At 36.5% G+C, this 22,262-nt stretch overlaps 1 protein-coding gene across 15 annotated transcripts in view; it reads left to right on the top strand.

Moving 5' to 3' along the window:
- The window catches only part of FER (FER tyrosine kinase), a 492,503-nt gene that overhangs the window by 179,192 nt on the left and 291,049 nt on the right, over positions 1–22,262 (top strand). The window contains exon 13 of one of the 15 annotated variants that reach the window (XM_023732002.1): positions 17,967–18,186. The exons of 12 other annotated variants lie outside the window; for them this stretch is intronic. In XM_023732002.1, coding sequence (XP_023587770.1) covers positions 17,967–17,993 — 27 coding nt within the window. In that variant the 3' untranslated portion in view covers positions 17,994–18,186. Of the gene's footprint in view, positions 1–10,635; positions 10,812–17,966; positions 18,187–22,262 lie in introns of those variants that run through there. 2 more of the 15 variants (XM_023731999.1, XM_023732004.1) reach the window with 2 other exon arrangements.

Below are 22,262 nucleotides of genomic sequence, written 5' to 3'. Positions count from 1 at the left end.
TCCACTCCCCGGCTGAACGGTGAACCTTGGAAGTGACTTCACCACTGAGCTAAGAGGGTGTCTGGGGCCATACTCTCGGGGTATGTCTTTGCTTTTTAATACTTTAGAGAGGTCTTTTGCAGCGTATTTGCCCAATGTAATATGTCGTTTGATTTCTTTACTGCTGCTTCCATGGACATTGATTGTGGATCCAAGTAAAATGAAATCCTTGACAACTTCAGTCTTTTCTCCGTTTATCATGATGTTGCTTATTGAGCCAGTTGTGAGGATTTTTGTTTCTTTATATTGAGGTGTAATCTATACTGAAGGCCATACATAGTCTTTGATCTTCTTCAGTAAGTGCTTCTTCAAGTCTTCTTCGCTTTCAGCAAGCAAGGTTGTGTCATCTGCATATCTCAGGTTAATGAGTCTTCCTCCAATCCTGATGCCACATTCCTTTTCCATATATTCCAGCTTCTGAGATTGTTTGCTCAGCATACAGATTGAGTAAGTATAATGAAAGGATACAGCCCTGAACACATCTTTCCTTGTTTTAAACCATACAGTATCCCCTTATTCTGTCCAAACAACCACCTCTTGGTCTATATACAGGTTCTGCATGAGCACAGTTTCTTTGGAATGGGCGCAAATAGAATTTCTTCTAGTCTGTTGGCTAGGTAGCTGTCTTCCAGATTTGTTGGCATAGATGAGTGGGTGCTTCCAGTGTTGCATCCGTTGTTGAAACATCTCAATTGGTATTCCATCAAGTTCCTGGAGCCTTGTTTTTTGCCAGTGCCCTCAGTGCAGCTTGGATTGAATAGAGACTGTTATATTTGGCTATCATTATACCAGGAGTATAATAAAAGCATAGAAATGACACCAAAGTCATGTAGGTACAGTTTTAATTTAAAAAAAAAAAGGTAACATGACACCTAGTTTCTTCTTAGGTCATTCTCTCTGAAACCTCAACTATGAGAAACTGAGGGTAGGAGGGAAAAACATCTATTTTGATCTTTAGATGTTCCTAAATTCACATGATAAAGATCATATGCTTTACTCAGAGGGACTCTTTTTACTTTTATTTAGAAACAGTTCTAACAAACTTATTTGCATGATTTCTGAAAGTACTATAGATTAGAAACAGCAAATGTAAATAGTGTAGGTGGGGTGAGGAAGGAGAGATGAAGGAGTGAAGTTGAGCATTGTCGGTGGCAAGAAGTGATAACTAATATTTTAATACCAAGAGAAGAATCTTAAACAAAACAAACAAAAAGTACAAAATACAGATGGAAGAAATTACAAATCAGAGTCTTATTAATTTTTAAACTGTCAAGTAGACAGGGAGATACATAATTTGTTTTATGAGGATTATCCTCATATGACCCGATGAGGCATCTCGTTAGTGCTGTTTAGTTCCAAAGTAAGTTATTCTTTTAAACATTGTGAATTTCAACTCAAATTTTAACATATCTAATAATTAGCTATTTGATTTTTTAAAATTCATGACTATTTATGGATTTAAAAAAAATCTATAGTTCTTCAAGATGCATTGATAATTTGGTGATTAGAATGTGAAAGCTGGAAACAAAGAAGAATGATCAGTATGTGGAAAATATGGCCTTGGCGATAGAAATGACGCCAGAGATCGCACGATAGAATTTTGCAAGACTGACAACTTATTCTTTAGAAATACATTTTTTTCAACAAAATAAACAGCATCTTTACCAGTTCACCTCATCAGGTGGAATTCACAGGAATCAAATTGACTACATCTATGGAAAGAAACGACAGAAAAGCTCAATATCATCGGTCTGAACGAGGCCAGGGGCCGACTGCGGAACAAACCATCAATTGCACATACGCAGGTTGAAGTTAAAGAAAATTTAAACAAGTCCATGAGGGCCAAAGTATCACCTTGAGTATATCCCACCTGAATTTAGAGACCATCTCAAGAATAGATTTGACAGATTGAACTCTGATGATCAAAGACTAGACGACTTGTGGGATGACATCAAGACATGAAACATGAAAAGCAAAAGATCCTTCAAACAACAGGAATGAAAGAGGATCCCAAAATGAGTGATGGAATAGATTCTGAATCTTCTTACTTTTAAACGTAGATTAACTAAAGCGAATGGAAGAAATGAAGTAAAAGAACTGAACAGAAGATTTGAAAGGGTGGCTTGAGAAGATAAAGTAAAATATTATAATGAAATGTGCAAAGTCCTGGAGTTAGAAAACCAAAAGGGAAGAACACACTCAGTATTTCTAAAGCTGACATAACTGAAAAAAATTCAAGCCTCGAGTTGCAATATTGAAGGATTCTATATAGGCAAAAAATTTTGACACAGGAAGCAGCAAAAGAAGATGGAAGGAATACACAGAGCCACCTGTACCAAAAAGAATTGGTCGCTTTTCAGCCATTTCAGGAGGTAGTATATGATTAGGAACTGACAATACTGAAGGTAGAAGTCCAAGAAGACTCTAAGAACTGACGGAATACTAATTGAGATGTTTCACCAAATGGATGCAGTGTTGGAAATGCTCACTCGTCTATGCCATGAAGTTTGGAAGACAGCTACCTGGCCAACCAGCTGGAAGAGATCCATATTTGTACCCATTCCAGAGAAAGGTGAACCAACAGAATGCAAAAATTATTGAACAGTATCATTAATATCACACGCCTATAAATTCTGCTGAAGATAATTCAAGAGCGGTTGCAACAGTACATCTACAGGGTACTGCCAGAAATTCGGGCCAGATTCAGAAGAGGACGTGGAATGATGGATATCATTCTGATGTCAGATGCATCTTGGCTGAAAGCAGAGAATGCCAGAAAGATGTTTACTTGTGTTTTATTGACTATGCAAAGGCATTTGACTGTGTGGATCTATGGGTAACATAGTGAAGAATGAGAATGCTAGAGCACTTAATTGTGCTCATGTGGAACCTGTACACAGATCAAGAGGCAGTTGGTCAAACAGAATTCTAGAGCACTTAACTGTGCTCATGTGGAACCTGTACACAGATCAAGAGGCAGTTGGTCAAACAGAACAAGGGGAGTTGTGTGGTTTAAAATCAGAAAAATTGTTCGTCAGAGTTATATTCTTCTACCATACTTATTCAATCTGTTTGATGAGCAAAGAATCCGAGAAACTGGGCTATATGAGGAAGAACAGGGCATCAGAATTGGAGGAAGACTCATTAACAACCTGTGGTATGCAGATGACACAACCTTGCTTGCTGAAAGTAAAGGGGAGTTGAAGCACTTATTGATGAAGATCAAAGACTACAGCCTTCAGTATGGATTACACTTCAACATGAAACAAAAATCTTCAAAACTGGACCAATAAACAACATCATGATAAATGGAGAAACGATTGAAATTGTCAAGGATTTCATTTTACTCTGATTCACAATCAATGTCCATGGAAGCAGTAGTCAAGAAATCAAATGACATATTGCATTGTGCAAATCTCTGCAAAACACTCTTTAAAGTGTTAGAAAGCAAATATGTCACTTTGAGGACTAATGTGTGCCTGGCCCAAGCCACGGTATTTTCAGTTGATTCGTATGTACGTGAAAGCTGGACAATGAATACGGAAGACTTAAGAAGAACTGACACCTTTCAGTTATGTTGCAGGTGAAGAGTATTGAGTATATCATGGACTGCCAGAAGAACAAACAAATCTGTCTTGGAAGAAGTACAGCCAGAATATCCTTAGAAGTCAGGATGGTGAGACTTTGTCTTGCTTACTTTGGACTAGTTATCAGGAGGGACCAATGTGTGGAGTAGGATATCATCCTTCATATAGTAGAGGGTCAGCAAAAAAAAAGAAAGATCCTCAACGAAATGGATTTGCACAGTGGTTTCAACCATGGGGTCAAACATGGCAACAATTGTGAGGATGGCGCAGGAACGGGCAATGTTTAGTTCTCTTGTAGAGGGGGGTAGCAGTGAGTTGGAACTAACTCAGTAGCACCTAACAACAACAACATGCATAGTTGTTAAAACAGTGAAGTTCATTAAAAAAAAGATTTCAGATATTAAATCTGTAAGCTATCTTATTGCTGTCCAGTCTGTATATGAAAGAGAAAGAATGATTACATTGAGAATGTATTGTAGGTTTTAATGTTGGAATTAATATTCAGAGTAAGAACTTATTGTCTTTTGTAAAGTTACTTAACTGCTCTCAACTTTGAGTTTTTAATGTATAAAATGAGGATCATAACATTTAACATAGTAGAAGATTAAATATGCAGAGCAAAGCACGTACAGGGTATGGAGTACTTGGTACATAGTACTCAATAAAAGTTAGCTGCCCTCAGGTTAGAGCCATTTTCTTAGCAGCTCAATGTTCTTTTTCAACAGAAACTTTAAGTGGTGTATTCTGGCTGCCCGCTTTGACATAGCCTTTAAAATTTTTGTACTGTTGATGCTACTCTCACTGTCATTCATGTATTTGACAATATCTAAAAAATAATAATTTGGCTTCTCACTGAGCTACTTTGAGATTTAATGAACATATATGCCAATGAGTGAAGCATTTCTGAAATGTGGCTCCAAATCTTTGTGTTTTTATATTCAGATCCATGTCCCGTCTTAATGTTTTTTCATCTTCAATGAAAAAAATCTGTGATCATTTTACCAGCCATTAATATTTAATAGTTTTCAGTCATGTCTAGCTACTTCTTTCAGCCTTCCAGGCCCAAAATGGCTGTGTGTGTTTATGTATGTATCTTCACATTAGCAGTATCTCCTAGTCTTATAATCATTTTAAATTAAGCTTCACTGGTCTATTCCTATTTTTATCATATTCTTGAGATGTGATATTCAAACTGTGCATCATTTTTTAAGTGTACATGAACTATGGTTTTATACATAATATAAGTTGAATATAATAATTGTTTCAAATTTAAGAACTAGAGTCACTCCCCCACACACCCTGCTACCTTAAGTTTTAGAACAAGTGACTGATAGCCACTGTTTGGTTGATCTTTTTGGTTATAGTTGAGGCAGTGTGATACCAGGCAAAGGAGAGTAAGCAAGAGTTTGCTTTGTTATCATATGTGGGTCTTGGGGCAAGTCATTTCACCCTCTCTGACCTCCATTTCCTCATCTATTGTGAAGTGAATAAGTGGAAATAGTAAATCTCTAACTTAGAAGTTTCTTCTATCACTGATTTGATATAAAACAGTTTCATTATATGACTGCTTCGTGACAAAAACTTGATAGAATAAAAATTAAGGCCCAATAAATTTTATACTTATTTTCAATGTCCATCTTTTTAGTACCTGTTCTATCTGTAGAAACACAAATTGACCAACTTACTTTTGTCTTGGGAGTTGGTTGTCTTTCAGATTTCTTTGCTGACAGCTGATTATTGGAAACAAAATCGGACCTCAGAAAATGAAAAGAAACTTGAAAGCACGTGTACTAATTAGTGTGAAAATAGACACTAGCAAAGCAAATAAAAAAGTTAGCCAGTGTTCCAGCTACTGCTGTGTAGATGAGTGAAAAGCCAGAGGGAGAAAATCTAGTGACTTTGCTACTGCTGAGCTGTGAATATTGCTGTATAGTTTCTTAGAATTATTAGGGCTCCTGCTGAGAAAAACTGTTGTTGAGACTGCAGCTGTGCCTCTGACAGTGGATTTGGGATAAGGTGTTGCTGTAGTAGAGACAAAGTTCTAAAAACGAAGTGGAAAATCAAAGATAAAGAAGTGCACATATGTACATTTTATATGAACTGCATAGAATTTATGAGAATATTGCAATTTTTGACCAGTTGTTCTGAATAATAGATTTCTTATCAGTGGAATTGTTTTTCAACATTTAGGGTAGCTGATGATTAGTTTTACAGGGTAAAAATGTTTTCCAAAGTAAGTGGCAGTAACTCTTCCTCAGCGTGTATGTCAGTTTCCTAGGCTGTCATAACATTACCACAAACTTGGTGGCTTCAAATAACAGAGAATTACTCTCTCACGGTTCTAGAGGCCAGCAAGGTGTCTGCGGGGTTGCTTCTTTCTGCAGGCTCTGAAGGAGGGTTCATTTTATGCCGCTCTCCTAGCTTCTGGTGGCTGCTGGCAGTCCTTGGCATTCCTTGGCTTGTAGACACATCAGTGCAATCTCTGCCTCTGCCTTCACATGAGTATCTTCTCTGGGTCTTCCTCTTCTGTCTGTGTCTTCTTATTGGGACACTTGCCATTTGATTTAGGGCCCACCTGGATAATCCAGGATGATTTTATCTCGAGATCCTTAATTTAATTACATCTGCAACGACCCTTTTTTTAAATGAGGTCACTTACACAGGTTCCCAGTGGACATATCTTTTTTTTGGGGGGGGGGGGAGGTTGGGAGAGAACACTAGTCAACCCACTACAGCTTTTATCTATATTTTCTTTAATTATCAAGAAAGTTTTCAAAAGTTGAAGCTTTGATTGTGAGCAAGATTCTTAACTCTGAGAGAAGCTGATTCTTTTGGCCTTTCATTCAACTGATTTTTTTTTAGTACATACTCTGGAGCCCCGGAAATATTAAGTAATTTACCCAAGGTCATGCGGTCAAGCAGCTGAAATTTAAATTCAACTTTGATACCAAATTTGTACTCTTAACCACTGTGCTGTTTGGCCTGCCTTGAATAGTTTTTGCCAGCCCTTGACCTCATATTTCCCAGGAACTCTTTCCCAAACTCTTCAAAAAGGAATGTTTTTAAAAGTTTGCTCAATAAATATCTACTTAATTGATACAAAACTATAGTAAATGGAGGACTTCCCGGTGTTATGTAGACAGTTGATTCAGAACCTATGTTCTAGTTCTGACTTTGACTTGGAGTTGGAGCATAAACAACATCTCTGTTTTTGGTGAAACAAGATTATTCTTTTGGTGTCTCCAAGTTCTGAAATGTTATGACGATCTGACCAGATTTTTTAAAATAGATTTAAAAAAAATTTTGCCTATTGTGCCTGTAGAAAATTGAAAAAAAAAATAGAAAGTCTTTGCATACTATAATGCAGACTTTTATAAAATAGAACTTCTGCTGTATTTTGAAGATGGCAAAAGTAGCAGCAGTAACTACTAATATTTAGAGAGGATTTACTAGTTGTTGGGTGCCAGAAGCTTTGCTAAGTCCTGTACATGCCAAATTTAATCCTTACGCAGTCCCATCAAATCCACAAGCTGCTCCTTGGAAACCATATGGGGCAGTTCTGTTGTGTCCTGTAGGGGCACTATGAGTCAGAATTGACTCAACGGCAGTGGGTTTGGTTTGATTTTGATATTCCCAATTTGCAGAGAAGGAAATTGGTGTATAGAGAGATTAAGCAAGTGTACCAAGGTCGTACAGATTCCAAGTGGTGGAATTGGGATTTGAACTCCTTCAGTTTGACTCCAGAATCTGCTCTCTTAACCACTACTTATTCTGCCTTTGTTGTATAGTTTGTAAAATTTAAATCACATAATATTGTAGGGGTTGGAAAACTATGGCCCATGGACCAAATCTGGTCTGCTGCCTATTTTTTTATGGGGCTTGCAAACTAAACAGCTAAACATTGTTTTTACATTTTGAAATTATTGAAAAAAATTAAGACAAATAATACTTTGTGACATGTGAAAATTATATAAAATTTAAATTGCAGTGTCTGTAAATAAAGGTTTATTGGAACATAGCAGTGTTCGTTTGTTTACGTGTTGTCTGTGGCTGCTTTTATGCTACAACAGCAGAGTTGAGTAGTTACAGCAGAGACCATATGGCCTGCAAGCCTAAAATACTTCCTGTCTAGCCCTATGCTGAAAAAGTTTGCCAACCCTTGTAATATTGCTGGTAATTTGTTATTTTCGCCTTTTGTTACTCTTATAACAAAGACATTAAGGAATATTTTACTTTTCTTTTTAGGCAATATAATTTCTTTTTCAGAAAGGCATGTTTTAAATGAAGCTTTAGATTATTTCATATTTCTTTTAATATTACATGCCAGAATAAAAATTTGTCAGTCACTCAAGGAATTATAATAAAATATTTAGGAAAATTTGTATTATTGAGAACTGTGTGTGAAAAATACATTTGTAGGTGCATTATTAATAGTTTGCACATTTTTAAGGATTTTTATATCAACTGTACAGTGCAATGTCCAAAGAAATATTAAATATTTTCTATGTTCTTGAGCTAATTCTATATAGTAAACTTTTTTGATGACTCATTTAATTACTCAGATTTGAGAGTATTTTCATTCTTTATTGGTATATTTAATTTATGCTAAAATTTAAATTGAAAATATTGTTTAAATCTCAAGTGAATGTTTAATTATATGGTAATTGCAGTAACTATACTTGAATTAAGAGTCCATTTAGCTAATCACAAACAGACATTCCCACATAGATCGCTCATTTAAATCTGCTTCAAATGTCCTGTTAGTAGAATTATATGTTGTATTTCTGGTGAAATAATGTACCAAATGATTTTAATGATCTGTGAAATGCCTGTCTAAGGCAGAAGTAAATATGAAATTGTAAACAGTTCTCATGTAGACTTACCAAATAAGTTTTAATCTGCATTCTTGTACATTTTTTTCTGTCCTGTTTCATGTCTTAATGTAAAAGCTGAACTGATTAAGAAAGCATTTTTTTTTTTTTTAGTATTCAGTGTGTTTGACTTCACATTTAATGTGCATTTCAAAATAATGAGTTCTTGCTAATTTTTCACTTCTAGTGTTATTTTAAGTGCCATTAGTTTTTGTTAAGGTTAAGGGAATTTAAGAATAGATTGGCCCTAGGATCAGAGTTATTCCAGCAGGTTTGAATGTAGCTCCTTAAAAATACAATTTTAAACCTATTATTTCAAGAATCTGCTAGTCAGATGATTCAGTATGCCTGAGTACTTTGCTGGTTAAATTGCTTTGGTAAAAATTCATTTGGATGAATCACTTTTTATTATACTTTTAGCTTGTTCACCCTTGTGTAAAAGTTTTAACATAATGACAAAGTATGTATAATGTGCCAGTAAGAATCCAACTGAGGTATCTTGATTGTTCTTTAAAGCTTTTTTTCAGTATTATTGTATTTTTGTAATTCGAATAAAAGGGTTTCTGAAGAATAATTTTTACAAGTAAACATGAGTAAACAGTAGGACAAATCTCTGCATACATTAAATTGTAAAGACCCAGTCAAACTACTTAACTCTGATACAGAGACTACATATTAGTTTATTAAATAGCTCTGGAAATTTCTATTTCAGCATACACAAAATGTTATTGCAGTGAAAGATTTTAGAGACAATTTCTCATGTTACCTTTGAAAAATAATTACATTGTATCTTATATTTTATAACGTTATTATTAGTTCTTATCAACACAATTTTCAGTTGCCTCATATGCATGTGAAAGCTGGACAATGAATAAGGAAGACTGAAGAAGAATTGATGCCTTTGAATTATGGTGTTGACAAAGAATGTGAAGATACCACGGACTGCCAAAAAAATGAACAAATCTGTCTCGGAAGAAGTACAGCCAGAATGCTCCTTAGAAGCATCTATGGCGAGACTATGTCTCATATACTTTGGACATGTTATCAGGAGGTATCAGTCCCCAGAGAAGGACATCATGCTTGGTAAAGTAGAGGGTCAGGGAAAAAAGAGGAAGACCCTCAACAAGATGGATTGACACAGTGACTGCAGCAAAGGACTCAAGCATAACAACGATTGTGAGGATGGCGCAGAACCGGGCAGTGTTTTGTTTTGCTGTGCATAGGGTTGCTATGAGTTGGAACCGACTCAACAGCACCTAAGAACAACAAAAACTCAACACAATTAAAGTACCGCAATGCCCCAATTTTAATTAAAGCCAGAGATAGAATGATTTTTTAAGTCAGAAAAGGAAATATGATTTTGTTAAGTGAAAAGAAGAAAGTATAGTTTTTTTTAAGTCATAAAAAGAAAAATATGTTGAATTTCATTTTAGGAATTTGGACAAGCTGGTTGGGGGGGACTTAAAACATCTACTTGAATTGAAATTTCTTATCCAAAGTTAGGGAAAAAGAAGTCAGAGAGAATAGGAAATTGAAGATGACCATGGAAAAAAATTTAAAAGAGTTATAGACAAGTCAAGCTGGTTTTAGTATAGATTTAGCACCTAAATATCATCTAAGGTTTTTTTTTTTGCAGTCATTTATCTCTTCTACATTATTCAATATCACCGATCCTATAAGATTCTGTAGAAATACATTAATGGATTTCAGAATGTCTGTATGTTTCTTTGTGGGCCATCTTTAAATGCTTGTACAGTCTATTGCCCATGCCTGTCTTACCTTACTTACTAGCTTTACTTCAGTTTCCTCATCTGTAAATGGCGATAATAATAGTACCTATCTCATAGGGTTGTTGTGAGGATTACATGAGTTAAAATAGGGAAAACATTTAGTGTGTTGCATGGTAAGTGCTGTGTATTAGCTATGATTGTTTTTTATCATCAGCATTACTATTACCATTATTGTTCCATTAATGAATATATTTAATATTTATCTTGTTTATGATTTTTGTTTCAAAGACTATGAATTAAAAGATATATATCCATACAAAACAAAATTGAACGTTCATTATGCTTTTCCTATATGGACTTGATTGCTGCTTGTCCAAATAACAGATGGGGGGAATTATCTCTTTACAGAAATATTCCAGCTAATAAATGGAAAAGCAGCAATAAAATTTGAAAGAATGTCACCATTTTCAACATCCAATGAATTAGTGGTTCTAGGCATTGATCATTATTGGCTGCTAACATCACAAAAGGAGAGACAACCATTTGTCTACTTATGCATACTACTGTAATTTGAAGAAAGGTATTTAATCTGAGTCTGACTGTTATGCATGAAGAACAGTCCCCCCAAAATGTGTGTTGTGAATCCTAACCTCTATGCATATGGTTAAAATCCCATTTGGGGTTGGGTTGTCTTTGTTGTGCTGATAAGACAGGATTAGTGTAGGGTGTGTTTTAAGTCAATCTCTTTTGAGATATAAAAGAGATTAAACAAGCAAGCAAGAGTAGCAGAGATGGGGGAAGAAAGATGCCAAGCCACATGAAGATTGCCCAGGAGCAGAAGCTCAAAGAGACAAGGACATTCCTCCAGAGCCGATAGAAAGAGAAAGCCTTCCCCTAGAGCTGGAACCCGGAATTTCGGGCTTCTAGCCTCCTAAACTGTAAGAAAATAAATTTCTGTTTCTTAAAGCCACCCGTTTGTGGTATTTCTGTTATAGCAGCACTAGATAACTAAGACACTGACGTTGCCTCTGGATCCAGCTGCCAGTATGCTGGAAGTAAGAGACTAGAAAACTTGTTGGACTGACCCATGAGTATGGTATCATCAAAATCTAGTCTCTGGGAAACTCTATAGATCAAATGGCTCGATTTTTAAGCAGCAAATCTGTAAGAAAAATACAGGGCTAGAGGGGGAACTTATAGGTTAAAGATATATTAAATACAATTTAAAAAATGGGTAAGACTAAACTATAGTAACTAGGGATGTACACTTTGGTGATAACAAAAATAATGCGAGTAAGTGATTAAAAGTTAGAATAGTGGTTGCTATTAGGAGGGATGGAGGTGTTGTGATTAGAATAGGTCACATGGAGGGCTTCTGCAATAAGTGGCAAAGTTCTCTTTCTTGACCTGGCCACCCAAGTCAAGGGCATTTGTCTTAAGCTATATATTACCTTTGTTTGATTCTGTATTTTTGTTTTATTTTATAATAAAAAGGATAACAAATTAAAAAAAAATCCAATTTAGGATTTTTGGGAATTGTCCTCTGCTCTATACACCAGTCTGACTTTAACAAGTAAATGTGATTTGGGGATTTACTCATTGATTCACCAAACTTTGTATATATGTGTGAGTGTGTGTGTGTATGTATGTGTACTGTGTGACAAGCACTGTTCTAGGTATCTATTGCTGTGTAACAGGCCACCCCCAAATTTAAAGTTTTAAAAGAATAACCATCATTTATTTTCCTGATGCCTTCGGGAAGGGTTCAGTGCAAGAGGCTCATCTCTGCTCCATGTAGCAACAACTGGAGCAGTTGCACTAGGGGCTGGAGGATCCGCTTTCAAAATGGTTCACTCACATGCCTGGCAGTTTGGAATGTGAGCTGGGAGCTCTGCTGGGGTTGAGGACCAAGGCTGCTCTTCTCTTTGTGGGTTTCTACATGGGTAGCTTGAGTTTCCTTATAGCTTGAGATGGTTGGGTTTAAGAGCAAGTTTCCCACTAGAACCAGGAGGGGAAGATGGTTTTATGACTAGCTTTGGATGTCATGTAGTGTCACTTCCACCAAAGTCACAAGCCCATCCAAATTCAGGTGGAGGTAATATAGGCCCCACTTCTCAATGGAAGGAATGTCAAAGTCTTATTGTAAAAAGAGCATACATGATGGAGATATTGTTGTGACCATTTTGAAAAATGCAGTATACCTCAGGCAGAATCCTAGCTTTGTATACAAAGCTGAATGAGATATAGTCGTTTTCCACATGGAGCTCATACCTTAGTTTTAGACACATTAGCAGATAATTATAGCACAGTGCAATGAATTCTATGAGAGTAAATATAAGGATATATAAGAAGGCTACTCCAGACTTGGGGTGTCAGATCTCTAGACTTGGGGTGTCAGATCTCAAGGCATATATATATATATATATATGTTGAAAATATACACAGCAAAACATACACCAGTTCAGGAGGGAAGAGTTACACTTGTCAGTGGTAGGGTGGGGGAGGAATGGAAAGTTGAGAGAATTCCCATCTGATCAGTTCTGTTTTTTCTGATCTGACAAGAGGTGAGGTCATTAGCGGGCAGTGAAATAGGTGCTGAGAAAAATCATGAGCGTGGGGAGAAAAGTAGTTGGGAATGGGAAAAGTGCACATGGATTGTGGAGCAAAACATTGTATTGGCCTTATTAATTTTCTGGTCTGAAAAGAGCTTACCTTCACTTTCCTTAATACAGGAGATTTGAAGTTTAGAGCTCTTTTTGGAAAATCAAGTGTATTTTAAGTTTGACCACTCTGCTAATGTTGATATTGAACATTGCATGTGTCACTGTTCTTTTACCCATTGATGAGTGCCGCCTAATTTCTGCTGTTCTTGTATAATTTCCCTTGATTAACCTAATACTCTACATTATTTTATCAGCTAAAGTAGAAAGGAAGATGGTTATCGTGTTTTTGATAATGCTTTCATACTAAGTCATTTATTTTTTATAAAAAGAAAATTCCAGTTTCCTTTTTAAAATTAATTTTTTTTTGTGAGATAAACTTTTTTCTTTATCTTGTGTTTAGGATTATTGTTTAATTAATATTCTCCTTTACTGGAGTGTTGCTTTCTACTGGCATTATTTCAAGTGAAAATATCTTGTATCTGTCAGTCAGTTTTACAGATTTATGGAGGGAAAAAAGAGGGAGGCCACAATTTGAGTAGTACTGGTCAAACATTTGGATTTTACTTGGAATAATGTATTACTATTCAAAGGTATTCTGGTTAGAAATAACACAAATTAATCATATAATTCCAATGACTAAGACTATGGCCAAGAAAATCATTTATATTTTTCTTATATTGAAGATTTGGAAAACAAAACAAAACAACAACAAAAACAAAAAAAACCCAATACCTGTTTTTTCTTAGCTTCACATCAGTTAGAGATAAAGTTCTTTGGTCTCTTTGCATTTTAAATATGAATTGTGAGTTTATCATGAATTAAGGGGTATTATGGATTGAATTGTATCAATGTGTGTCAGCTTGGTTGGGCCATGATTCCCAGTATTGTGTGGTCCATCATTTTGTGGTCTGATGTCATTATCTTATGTGTTATAAATCCTAACCGCTATGGTGTTAATGAGGCAGGGTTAGAGGTAGTTATGTTAATGAGGCAGGACTCAGTTTGCAGCAGTAGTTTGTGTTTTGAGTCAGTGTCTTTTGAGATATAAAAAGAGAAGCGAGCAGAGAGGAAAGGGGCCTCATACCACCAAGAAAGAAGAACCAGGAGCAGAGTGCATTTTTTTTGACACAGGGTCCCTGTGCTAAGAAGCTGTTAGACCAGGAGAGATTGATGACAAGGACTCCCCTAGAGCTGACAGAGAAAGCCTTCCCCTGGAGCTAGTGCCCTGAGTTCGGACTTCTAGCCTCCTAGACTGTGGGAGAATAAATTTCTGTTTGTTAAAGCCATCCACTTGTGGTATTTCTGTTATAGCAGCACTAGGTAACTAAGACAAGGGGTTAAATTGGTCTCTGAGAGGTGAATTTTGTCTTCTGAGAAACTCTTCGGTTGAAGAAAGCTGAATGTTTTGGAGCTCTGGAAGAATGTTTTCAATGTCTAAGGCCATGAAGTATACACTAGAATCAAATACCTAGACTTGTAGAGTATTACTTGGATATGTAAAAAAAAAAAAAAAGGATCTGTTGGGCTTACTGTGTGCCTTCCAGCATTGTAGTTGGTGTTAAATAGGCCTAGAATGGCTCTAAACAACTTCCTTTTTTCCTTACCTACTGTGAGAAATTTTAAATTCATCTGATTGCCACAGACATTACAAATATTTGTATCAGCTTTTCTCATCTTTTGCAGGGAAGTGTTCTCCCTCTATAAGCTTTTCTGAATCTTAGATAAAGCACATTTAGTCACTTATAAGGTAGGAAGTTTATGCTTGAGGGAGGGAGTATTTACAATGTAGATCTTGGAGTAGGAGAGCTCCCTGACGAAAGGACTAAAGATAGTGAAGAACAATCATAGTTCCTTTATAAGTTATGCCTTATAAGCTATGTAGGTCATGTGAACATAGGGAAATTTAGAGAAAACATGGATAAGAATATTCCCTTTGGCCATTCTTTTAATATAATGTAGCCTCTCCATTTCCAGAGCTGCCACTTCTAATTCAACAAATCAATACATTTATTAAAAATTCCTGGGTATATATTAGGCTTTTCTTGAACCTGTTTTTGAATGAGTTTAATGTTTTTGGTTTGATCTATTTGTAAACACAATTGATTAGTTTTCAAACCAAAATCATTGGAAAAGATCAATCATTTTGAAAATGCTACAGAGAAAAAAAATCTTTTAGCTCTCGGTATATCAAGATGTTATTCTCTGTTGTTTTTGAGCATTTCTTGAAATTTAAGTAAGTGTAACTTCAGATTTCCAAAAATTAATCTGAGCTAAATGCTGCATGTAATTTGAATGATTTTGGTTAAATTTGAGTCCATCAGTTTTATTTCTTTAGATTCCTTTGAGGCTCTTTAGCACACACACATACAAATAGTTCAGGTAAATGTGCTACTTTTTATTAATTAATGAAGTTTGAGAATCACTGTCTTACTTAAAAGCATCATTTATTTTGTGGCATTTATTTAATGTTTAAATAATTTGAATAAAATAGGTAAAGCCCCCTGCATTCTTGGAACATACGTTATATTGTGACTGTGTGTCTGGGCTCCCAGATGTCTGGGTTGTGTAACCATTCACTGAAATGGGAAATACCTAAACAAACAAACAAACAGGTTTGGAGGTTATGAGTTCAGAATGAAATATGTTGACTTGTATCTGTTTTTGAGACACCCAAGTAGAGAAGTCACATGGATATTTAAATTTACAGGTTTGGAGCTTAATGGAAATGCCTTAGTTAGAGATTTGCATTTATGAGCAAGCTTGGTTTAGGGGGTAATTGAAGACAGGGCATAGAAGAGGTTACCTAGGGAGGAAGTATGGAGTGAGAAAAGAAGACACCTGAAAGCAGTAGAGCCTAGAAGCTCACTACATTTAATAGCCTGGTGGAGAAGGGTGAGCTTGTTAAGGAAACTGAGACTGTAGCCTGTGAGGTTGGAGGCGAGTGTGGCAGGGGAATAAATGTTTCACTTAGGAGTAAATAATCAATAGAGTGGAATTCTGCAGAGAGGTCAAGTTAGATACGTGAGAAATGTCTCGGTTGGATTAGTGAAATGGTTGTTGGTTTCTTAGAAACATCTGCTTTGGTGGAGGGGTGGGGTGAAAGCCAAATGGGAGCAAATTGAGGAATGAGTGGGAGGAGAGAAAATGGAGACAGTGAGCATAGATAACTCATTCAAAAATTTTGTCTGTAAAGAGTAAGCTGGAGCTGGAGCAGGATGTGTGTGGTAAAGCAAGAAGTTCATCCTTCCTCTCTCCCACCCTCCTTCCTCCTCTTTCTTTCTGCCTCCTTCCCTCTCCTACTTTTTTTCTATGAGAGCAATTTAAACATATCTAACAGCTGATAGGAAGGAACCAGTTGAGAAGGAATGGTAGACTGACTCCACATCAAAGGTTCTTGGGAGGGTAGGAGGGGATGAGAGTCAAAGTACAAGTACAAAGGTAATCCATAGATGGGAGAGAGACAGTTCCTTGTTTAAAAAGGGGGAAATTGGCTAGAATGGGTGCAGTGGTAGTAGGTTTGCAGGTTTGAAAAGGCAAGATGAAGGAGTTCCTGGCTTGTAGGTTTTCTGTAAAGAAACTGGAGGGAGTAGGAAAAAAGGTGATTTTAGGCACAAGAAAAGTGGAAAAGTTTGACATGGTTGACAAGGATAGTGGGAGAGTAAGAAGTGAGCTGGCTAGAGAAATGTAGGAATATTGTCAGATATTTAGGGTCCATTTGAAGTTAGTAATTAATGTAAGTCTCTCCAGCAGTGTTAAGTTGCTTGAGTCTAAGCTCAGAAAGCAGATAATTGAATTCATCCAGGACTGGGACTTGCCACATGGGTACAACTAAGAGGGAGGATAGCGAGGAGTTTAGGATATTGGCAAGAGTGCAGTTGAAGTGATGTATCATGGAATCTAAGTTAGAGAAAGACAGAAGAGAAGAGAAGTGAAGATTGGGAGCAAACTGGAAGCTTAAAGACTTAGTGTTCCAGTGAGTCTGAAAAATGGGGTAAAATGGAACTAGTTGAAAGGAAACTGGTGAGATAGGAGATTGTGACTAGAAAGAGGGAGGGAAGCTTGAATTAGTTAATTTGGAGCTGGAGCAGTTACATGTGATGGCAAAGTCCAAGAAAAAGCTTGAATTGATAATAGAGTGGAAAAGAAGGGTTTCCCCTCTCACTGCCTCAGAATGGAAGGTTTGTGACGGCATTTACTGAAGTGCATTTTGGAGAATAAGATTACCTGCAAAAAAGTGTGTGCAGTAATGCATTACTAAGCCTCTGAGATATCTCGAATTAAAGAAATCTGTTTAATTTTCTTTAACTGGACATTTCTAAAACCTATAGGACTGTATTTTTTTTTGCATGTAACCTCTATTAATAACTATCTAAACTAGGGTTTTTCCAAAAATGTTTGAGCAGTTGCTTTGTATGTCATATGCTGAAACTGTTAAATTAATGGGAATAAATGAGTGATTATCACAGATAATAAATGTTTATTTTATAAAGAATTTTTATTTTACAAAGATGTTTTACATCTGCATTAATGTATTTCAGTATCAAAAGATTTGTTTTTCTATTAAAATTAAGTATGTGTCCAAAATATAAAAATGTAAGTTAGTGTATTATTTTGCTAGTGACAGTTGTGACATTTGAAATTACTTATTGAAAATCTTTAATTAATAATGTGTATTCTAGCCTACTTTATTAGGTTTATGTAACATTCACCCAAGTCAGATTAGCTAAAGCAAAAAGCGTGATTAGCTGCTCATATAACTGGTATATCTAAAAGTTCAAACCTTGTCATCAAGAATAGATCTGTCTTCATTTCTCAGTTCTTCCTTACATTGTGTTGACTTTATTCTCAGGGAAGTTGTTTAAGTTGTTCCAAGGTCCCAAAGTGTGACAGTTTCTCTCAGAGGGGCTGAGGGCGAGACAGGCAATTAGAACCTAGTTGACTTCTTTCTAAACCAGGATCTCCTAGTTGGGGATTTGCTGGTAAGTAAGTAGAAGTGTAATATGATAAGCACTACATTCCTCTCTTTAAAATTTATTGTTTCCTGTTCTTTTATTAAGCCTTAATATTTTCTTTTAGGTCCTGCAGTTTCTGATTCCATTCTAATGTATAAAATCTTGACCGAGGCCTTGAAACTCAATTATTAGTTCCAGTAACAAAAGGAGCTCTGAACAGATTAAGAGGATTATTGAAGCAAGTGAAATATGAAATTACTAAAGAGTAAAACCATTCAAGATACTTCAGATAAAGTTGAAAACCTAAAACATTTATAAGCCTGAACTGTTAATAATTTTGATATTGCCCTTGTGAGATTGCCTGCAACGATACAAAACTAATATAATAAGAATCAAAAGTTTTGAGACATTTGGATGTTATCCTTTTAGATTATCTCCTGAGGAATGTAGGCTTTAACTCTACAGGCCTTTTGTAGTCATTGATCACCATAGTTAATGGTAGTCAATTTCAAGTCTGTAACTTTTGATAAATTAATGTCTGTTTTCTTTGGCATACTGAAGACCCTGAAACTGTGTCTTTGTATTATCTTGGTTTGTGAATAAAGGTAAATAAAATGATTGGAAGATTGCTTGTCTTAATAAAATGCTTATGAATTTTGTATCCAGTTTGGATATGAAAGTCACAAGAGACCATCCTTCCTGCTTAATCAAAATAAGACAATTAAGCTACAAAATAATCGCTTTTTAAAAAAGTTGTCAGAGAGCTGAGGACATGAAGAAACCTAAATGAACCAAACTCCAGAAAGTGACAAGTCTTTCACAGGAAAAGTAGACCCATGGCTACTTCCATCCTTGGTGAACTGTATGAGCAGAAATCCGCCATAGAGGAATAAGGAGAAATCAACCGAACAAACTTTTAACAAACTTGTAATGACAGTGTGTGGACTGGTGTGGTCAGGTTAGAATCTGGAGGAGCCCTACTCACAAAGGGAGACTGAGAGAAGAATCAGGGGGTCAGGGAAGGAGACTTAGAGAGAGATTTCAAATGAAATCCTCCCCACACCAAGAAGGTGGGGGGTGGGGGGCGGTCAGTAGGAGAACTGAGCACTCTTGGTTTTCATCTACAAAAAAAAAAGAGAGCTCCCTCCAGAGACACTCTTGGCTTTCAAATACTGAAGATTGAGAGTGGAGGCGGAAAGCTGAGAAACAAACGAACGAACAACAACAAAAAAAAACTGCTGTAGGGAATTCTGGGTCTTCACAGAGTACACAGCAATGGTCCTCTAAAGGCTGGGGAGGGGTAATGAGACTGGAAGATGTCATTTTAGTAAATAAAGTAGAGAGTAGGACTGGAGAGCTAAGAGAACTCTCTAGGGCCCCCCAAAAGGCTATAAAGCTGGGAGAGATCTCCCACAGTTCATAAAGCTGGCTAGTTGGCTTTGGAGAATAGGCAGAATGCTGGAATCTCGCAGGGGCTCTGATACCATTCCTAGCCAAAGGAAAATTCTTGATCCAGCTCTCAAAATATTTGAAGCCAATGGTGAACTAATGCAAACTAAAGCTGCAACAAAGCCCAGACCCAGCTTATTGACTACAACTTCCCTCCAGAGGCCTGTCAGTAAAAGGAGTCTATGTGTCCCTTTCTCAAAGCAAATACTGTAAATATTTTTTTTATATAAACAGTGTGGAATACAAAGAGTATATGACACACTGAAAAGAAAGAAATGTGACCCATAGCCAAGACAGTAAACAGACCCTGAGACAGCTCAGATGTTGGAACTATCAGACAGTGTACTATTAATACAGATACTACAAAATGCTAAGGAATCTAATGGAAAACATGTACAATGTATATGAAGAGATGAAGGATTTCAGCAGAGATGTGGGTGCTATAAAAATGGAAATACTGAAGATGGAAAATGTGATATCAGAACTGAGGAAGTCATTAGATGGACTTATTAGTAGACTGGACACACAGAGGAAAGGATTAGTGAGAAGTAAAGGCAGGTTAATAAAAAGTATCCATACTGAAACACAGAAAGAAAATAAAAGTAAGAAAATATAGCAGACTACTTGATATCATGAGGTAATATCAAATAGTTTAACATACTTGTAATTAGAATCCAGAAAGGAGAGGAGAGAGATAAAGGGATAAAAAAACATAAGAAGAGATGAAGGTCAAGTGCTTCCCAACACTTTCAACAGACAGATCCGTGACATTTAGCAAACCCTAAGCAGGATTTAAAAAAGAAAAAAAAGATACACCTACTTATATCCTAGTCAATTATAAAAGCAGCCAGAGAAAAAGAATTGGGGAATGAATAATGATATCAGTTACAATTGTTTCCTCACCAAAAACAATGAGACCAGAAGACAAGGTACTGAAAGACACAAAACAAAACCTGTCAACCTTGAATTCAATATCAAGTGAAAATGAAGGCAAGCTAAAATTATTCTTAAGCAACTAAAATCTGAAAGATTCATATCCAGCAGACTAGCACTACAAGAAGTGCTAAAAGAAGTTTTTCATACTGAAGAGAAATGATACCAGAGAACCCCACATCTGCAGAAAATAATGAAAAGAACCAAAAAGAATAAATATATTTATAAATTTCTTCAAAAGACTTGATTATTTTACACTAAAAGAAACATAACAATACATTTTGTGTAGCATATATAGAAGTACAATATAAGACCATCAATAGCACAAAGTGTGGGGAGGTGCTAAGTGGAATTAAAGTATTGTATGGGGTATTGGTGGTTCAGTGGTAGAATTCTCATCTTCTCTGCAGGAGACTCAGGTTTAATTCCTGGCCGCTGCATTTCATGTTCAGCCACCACCTGTCCATCAGTGGAGGCTCTTGTGTTGCTATGATGTTGAATAAATTTCAGTAGAGCTTCCAGACTAAGACAGAATAGGAAGAAAGGACTGGCAATTTACTTCTGAAAATCAACCGATGAAAATGCTGTGGATCACAGTGGTCTGATCTGCAGCCAATTATAGGGATGGCACAGGACTGGACAGCATTTCATTCCATTGTGTGTGCATGGGGTTGCCATGAGTCGGGCTGACTCGATGGCAGCTAACAACAAGAAGGTTCAATAAATAGTGTAATATTATATAAAGGTGGTTTCTAATAATGTAACAATGAAAATTGGAATATCTATTTTTCGTTGTTGTTAGGTGCTATTGAGTCAATTCCGACTCACAGCGACCTTATGTACAATAGAACTAAACACTGCCTGGTCCTGTGCCATCCTCACAATCGTTCTTATGCTTGAGCCCATTGTTGCAACCACTGTGACAGACCATCTCATTGAGGGTCTTCCTCTTTTTACCTGACCCTCTACCTTACCAGGAAACCATGGTGGCATAGTGGTTAAGAGCTACAGCTGCTAACCAAAAGGTTGGCAGTTCGAATCCACCGGGCTCTCCTTGGAAACCTTATGGGGCAGTTCTTCCTTGTCTTTTAGGATCACTATGGGTCAGAATCGACTTGATGGCAAGGAGTTTTTTTTTTCCTACTTTACCAAGCATGATGTCCTTCTCTAGGAACTGATACCTCCTGATAACATGTCCAAAGTATGTGAGACATAGTTTCACCATCCTTGCCTCTAAGGAGCATTCTGGCTGTATTTCTTCCAGGATAGATTTGTTTGTTCTTTTGGCAATCCATAGTATATTCAGTATTCTTCACCAGCACCACAATTCAAAGGCGTCAATTCTTCTTTGGTCTTCCTTATTGATTGTCCAGCTTTCACGTGCATATTGAGGTGATTGAAAACACCATGGATTGGGTCAGGCACACCTTAGTCTTCAAGATGACATCTTCACTTTTCAACACTGTAAAGAGGTCTTTTGCAGCAGATTTGCCCAATGCAATACACCATTTGATTTCTTTTTTGGCAGTCTTTTTTTTTTAATTGTACTTTAGATGAAGGTTTATAGAACAAATAATTTCTCATTAAACAGTCAGTGCACATATTGTTTCATGACATTGATTAACAACCCCACAACATGTCAACACTCTCCCTTCTCGACCTTGGAGGAACTTTTTTTTTTTTGGTGAAAATATACATAGCCAAAGTTACACCATTTCAGAAGTTTCTGCATGTACAATTCGGTGACATCGATTACATTCTTCCAGTTGTGCTGCTATTCTCACTATCCTTTTCCAAATTATTCCATCACCATTATCTTCAACTCACTGCCCCCAGGCTTCCCATCAAACCTTTTGAGTTGCTGTTGTAAATTTGATCTCATATAATTTTTTTTTTTTGTACCTTAGATGGTTTGCAGAACAAATAGTTTCTCATTAAACACTTAGTACACATATTGCCCTATGACAGTGGTTAACAACCCCACGACATGTCAACACTGTCCCTTCTCAACCTTGGGTTCCCTATCACCAGCTTTCTT

The sequence above is a fragment of the Trichechus manatus genome, unplaced genomic scaffold (genome assembly GCF_000243295.1).
Source record: "Trichechus manatus latirostris isolate Lorelei unplaced genomic scaffold, TriManLat1.0 scaffold00047, whole genome shotgun sequence".
Classification (NCBI taxonomy): domain Eukaryota; kingdom Metazoa; phylum Chordata; class Mammalia; order Sirenia; family Trichechidae; genus Trichechus; species Trichechus manatus.
This window is presented reverse-complemented; position numbering and strand designations above follow the sequence as displayed.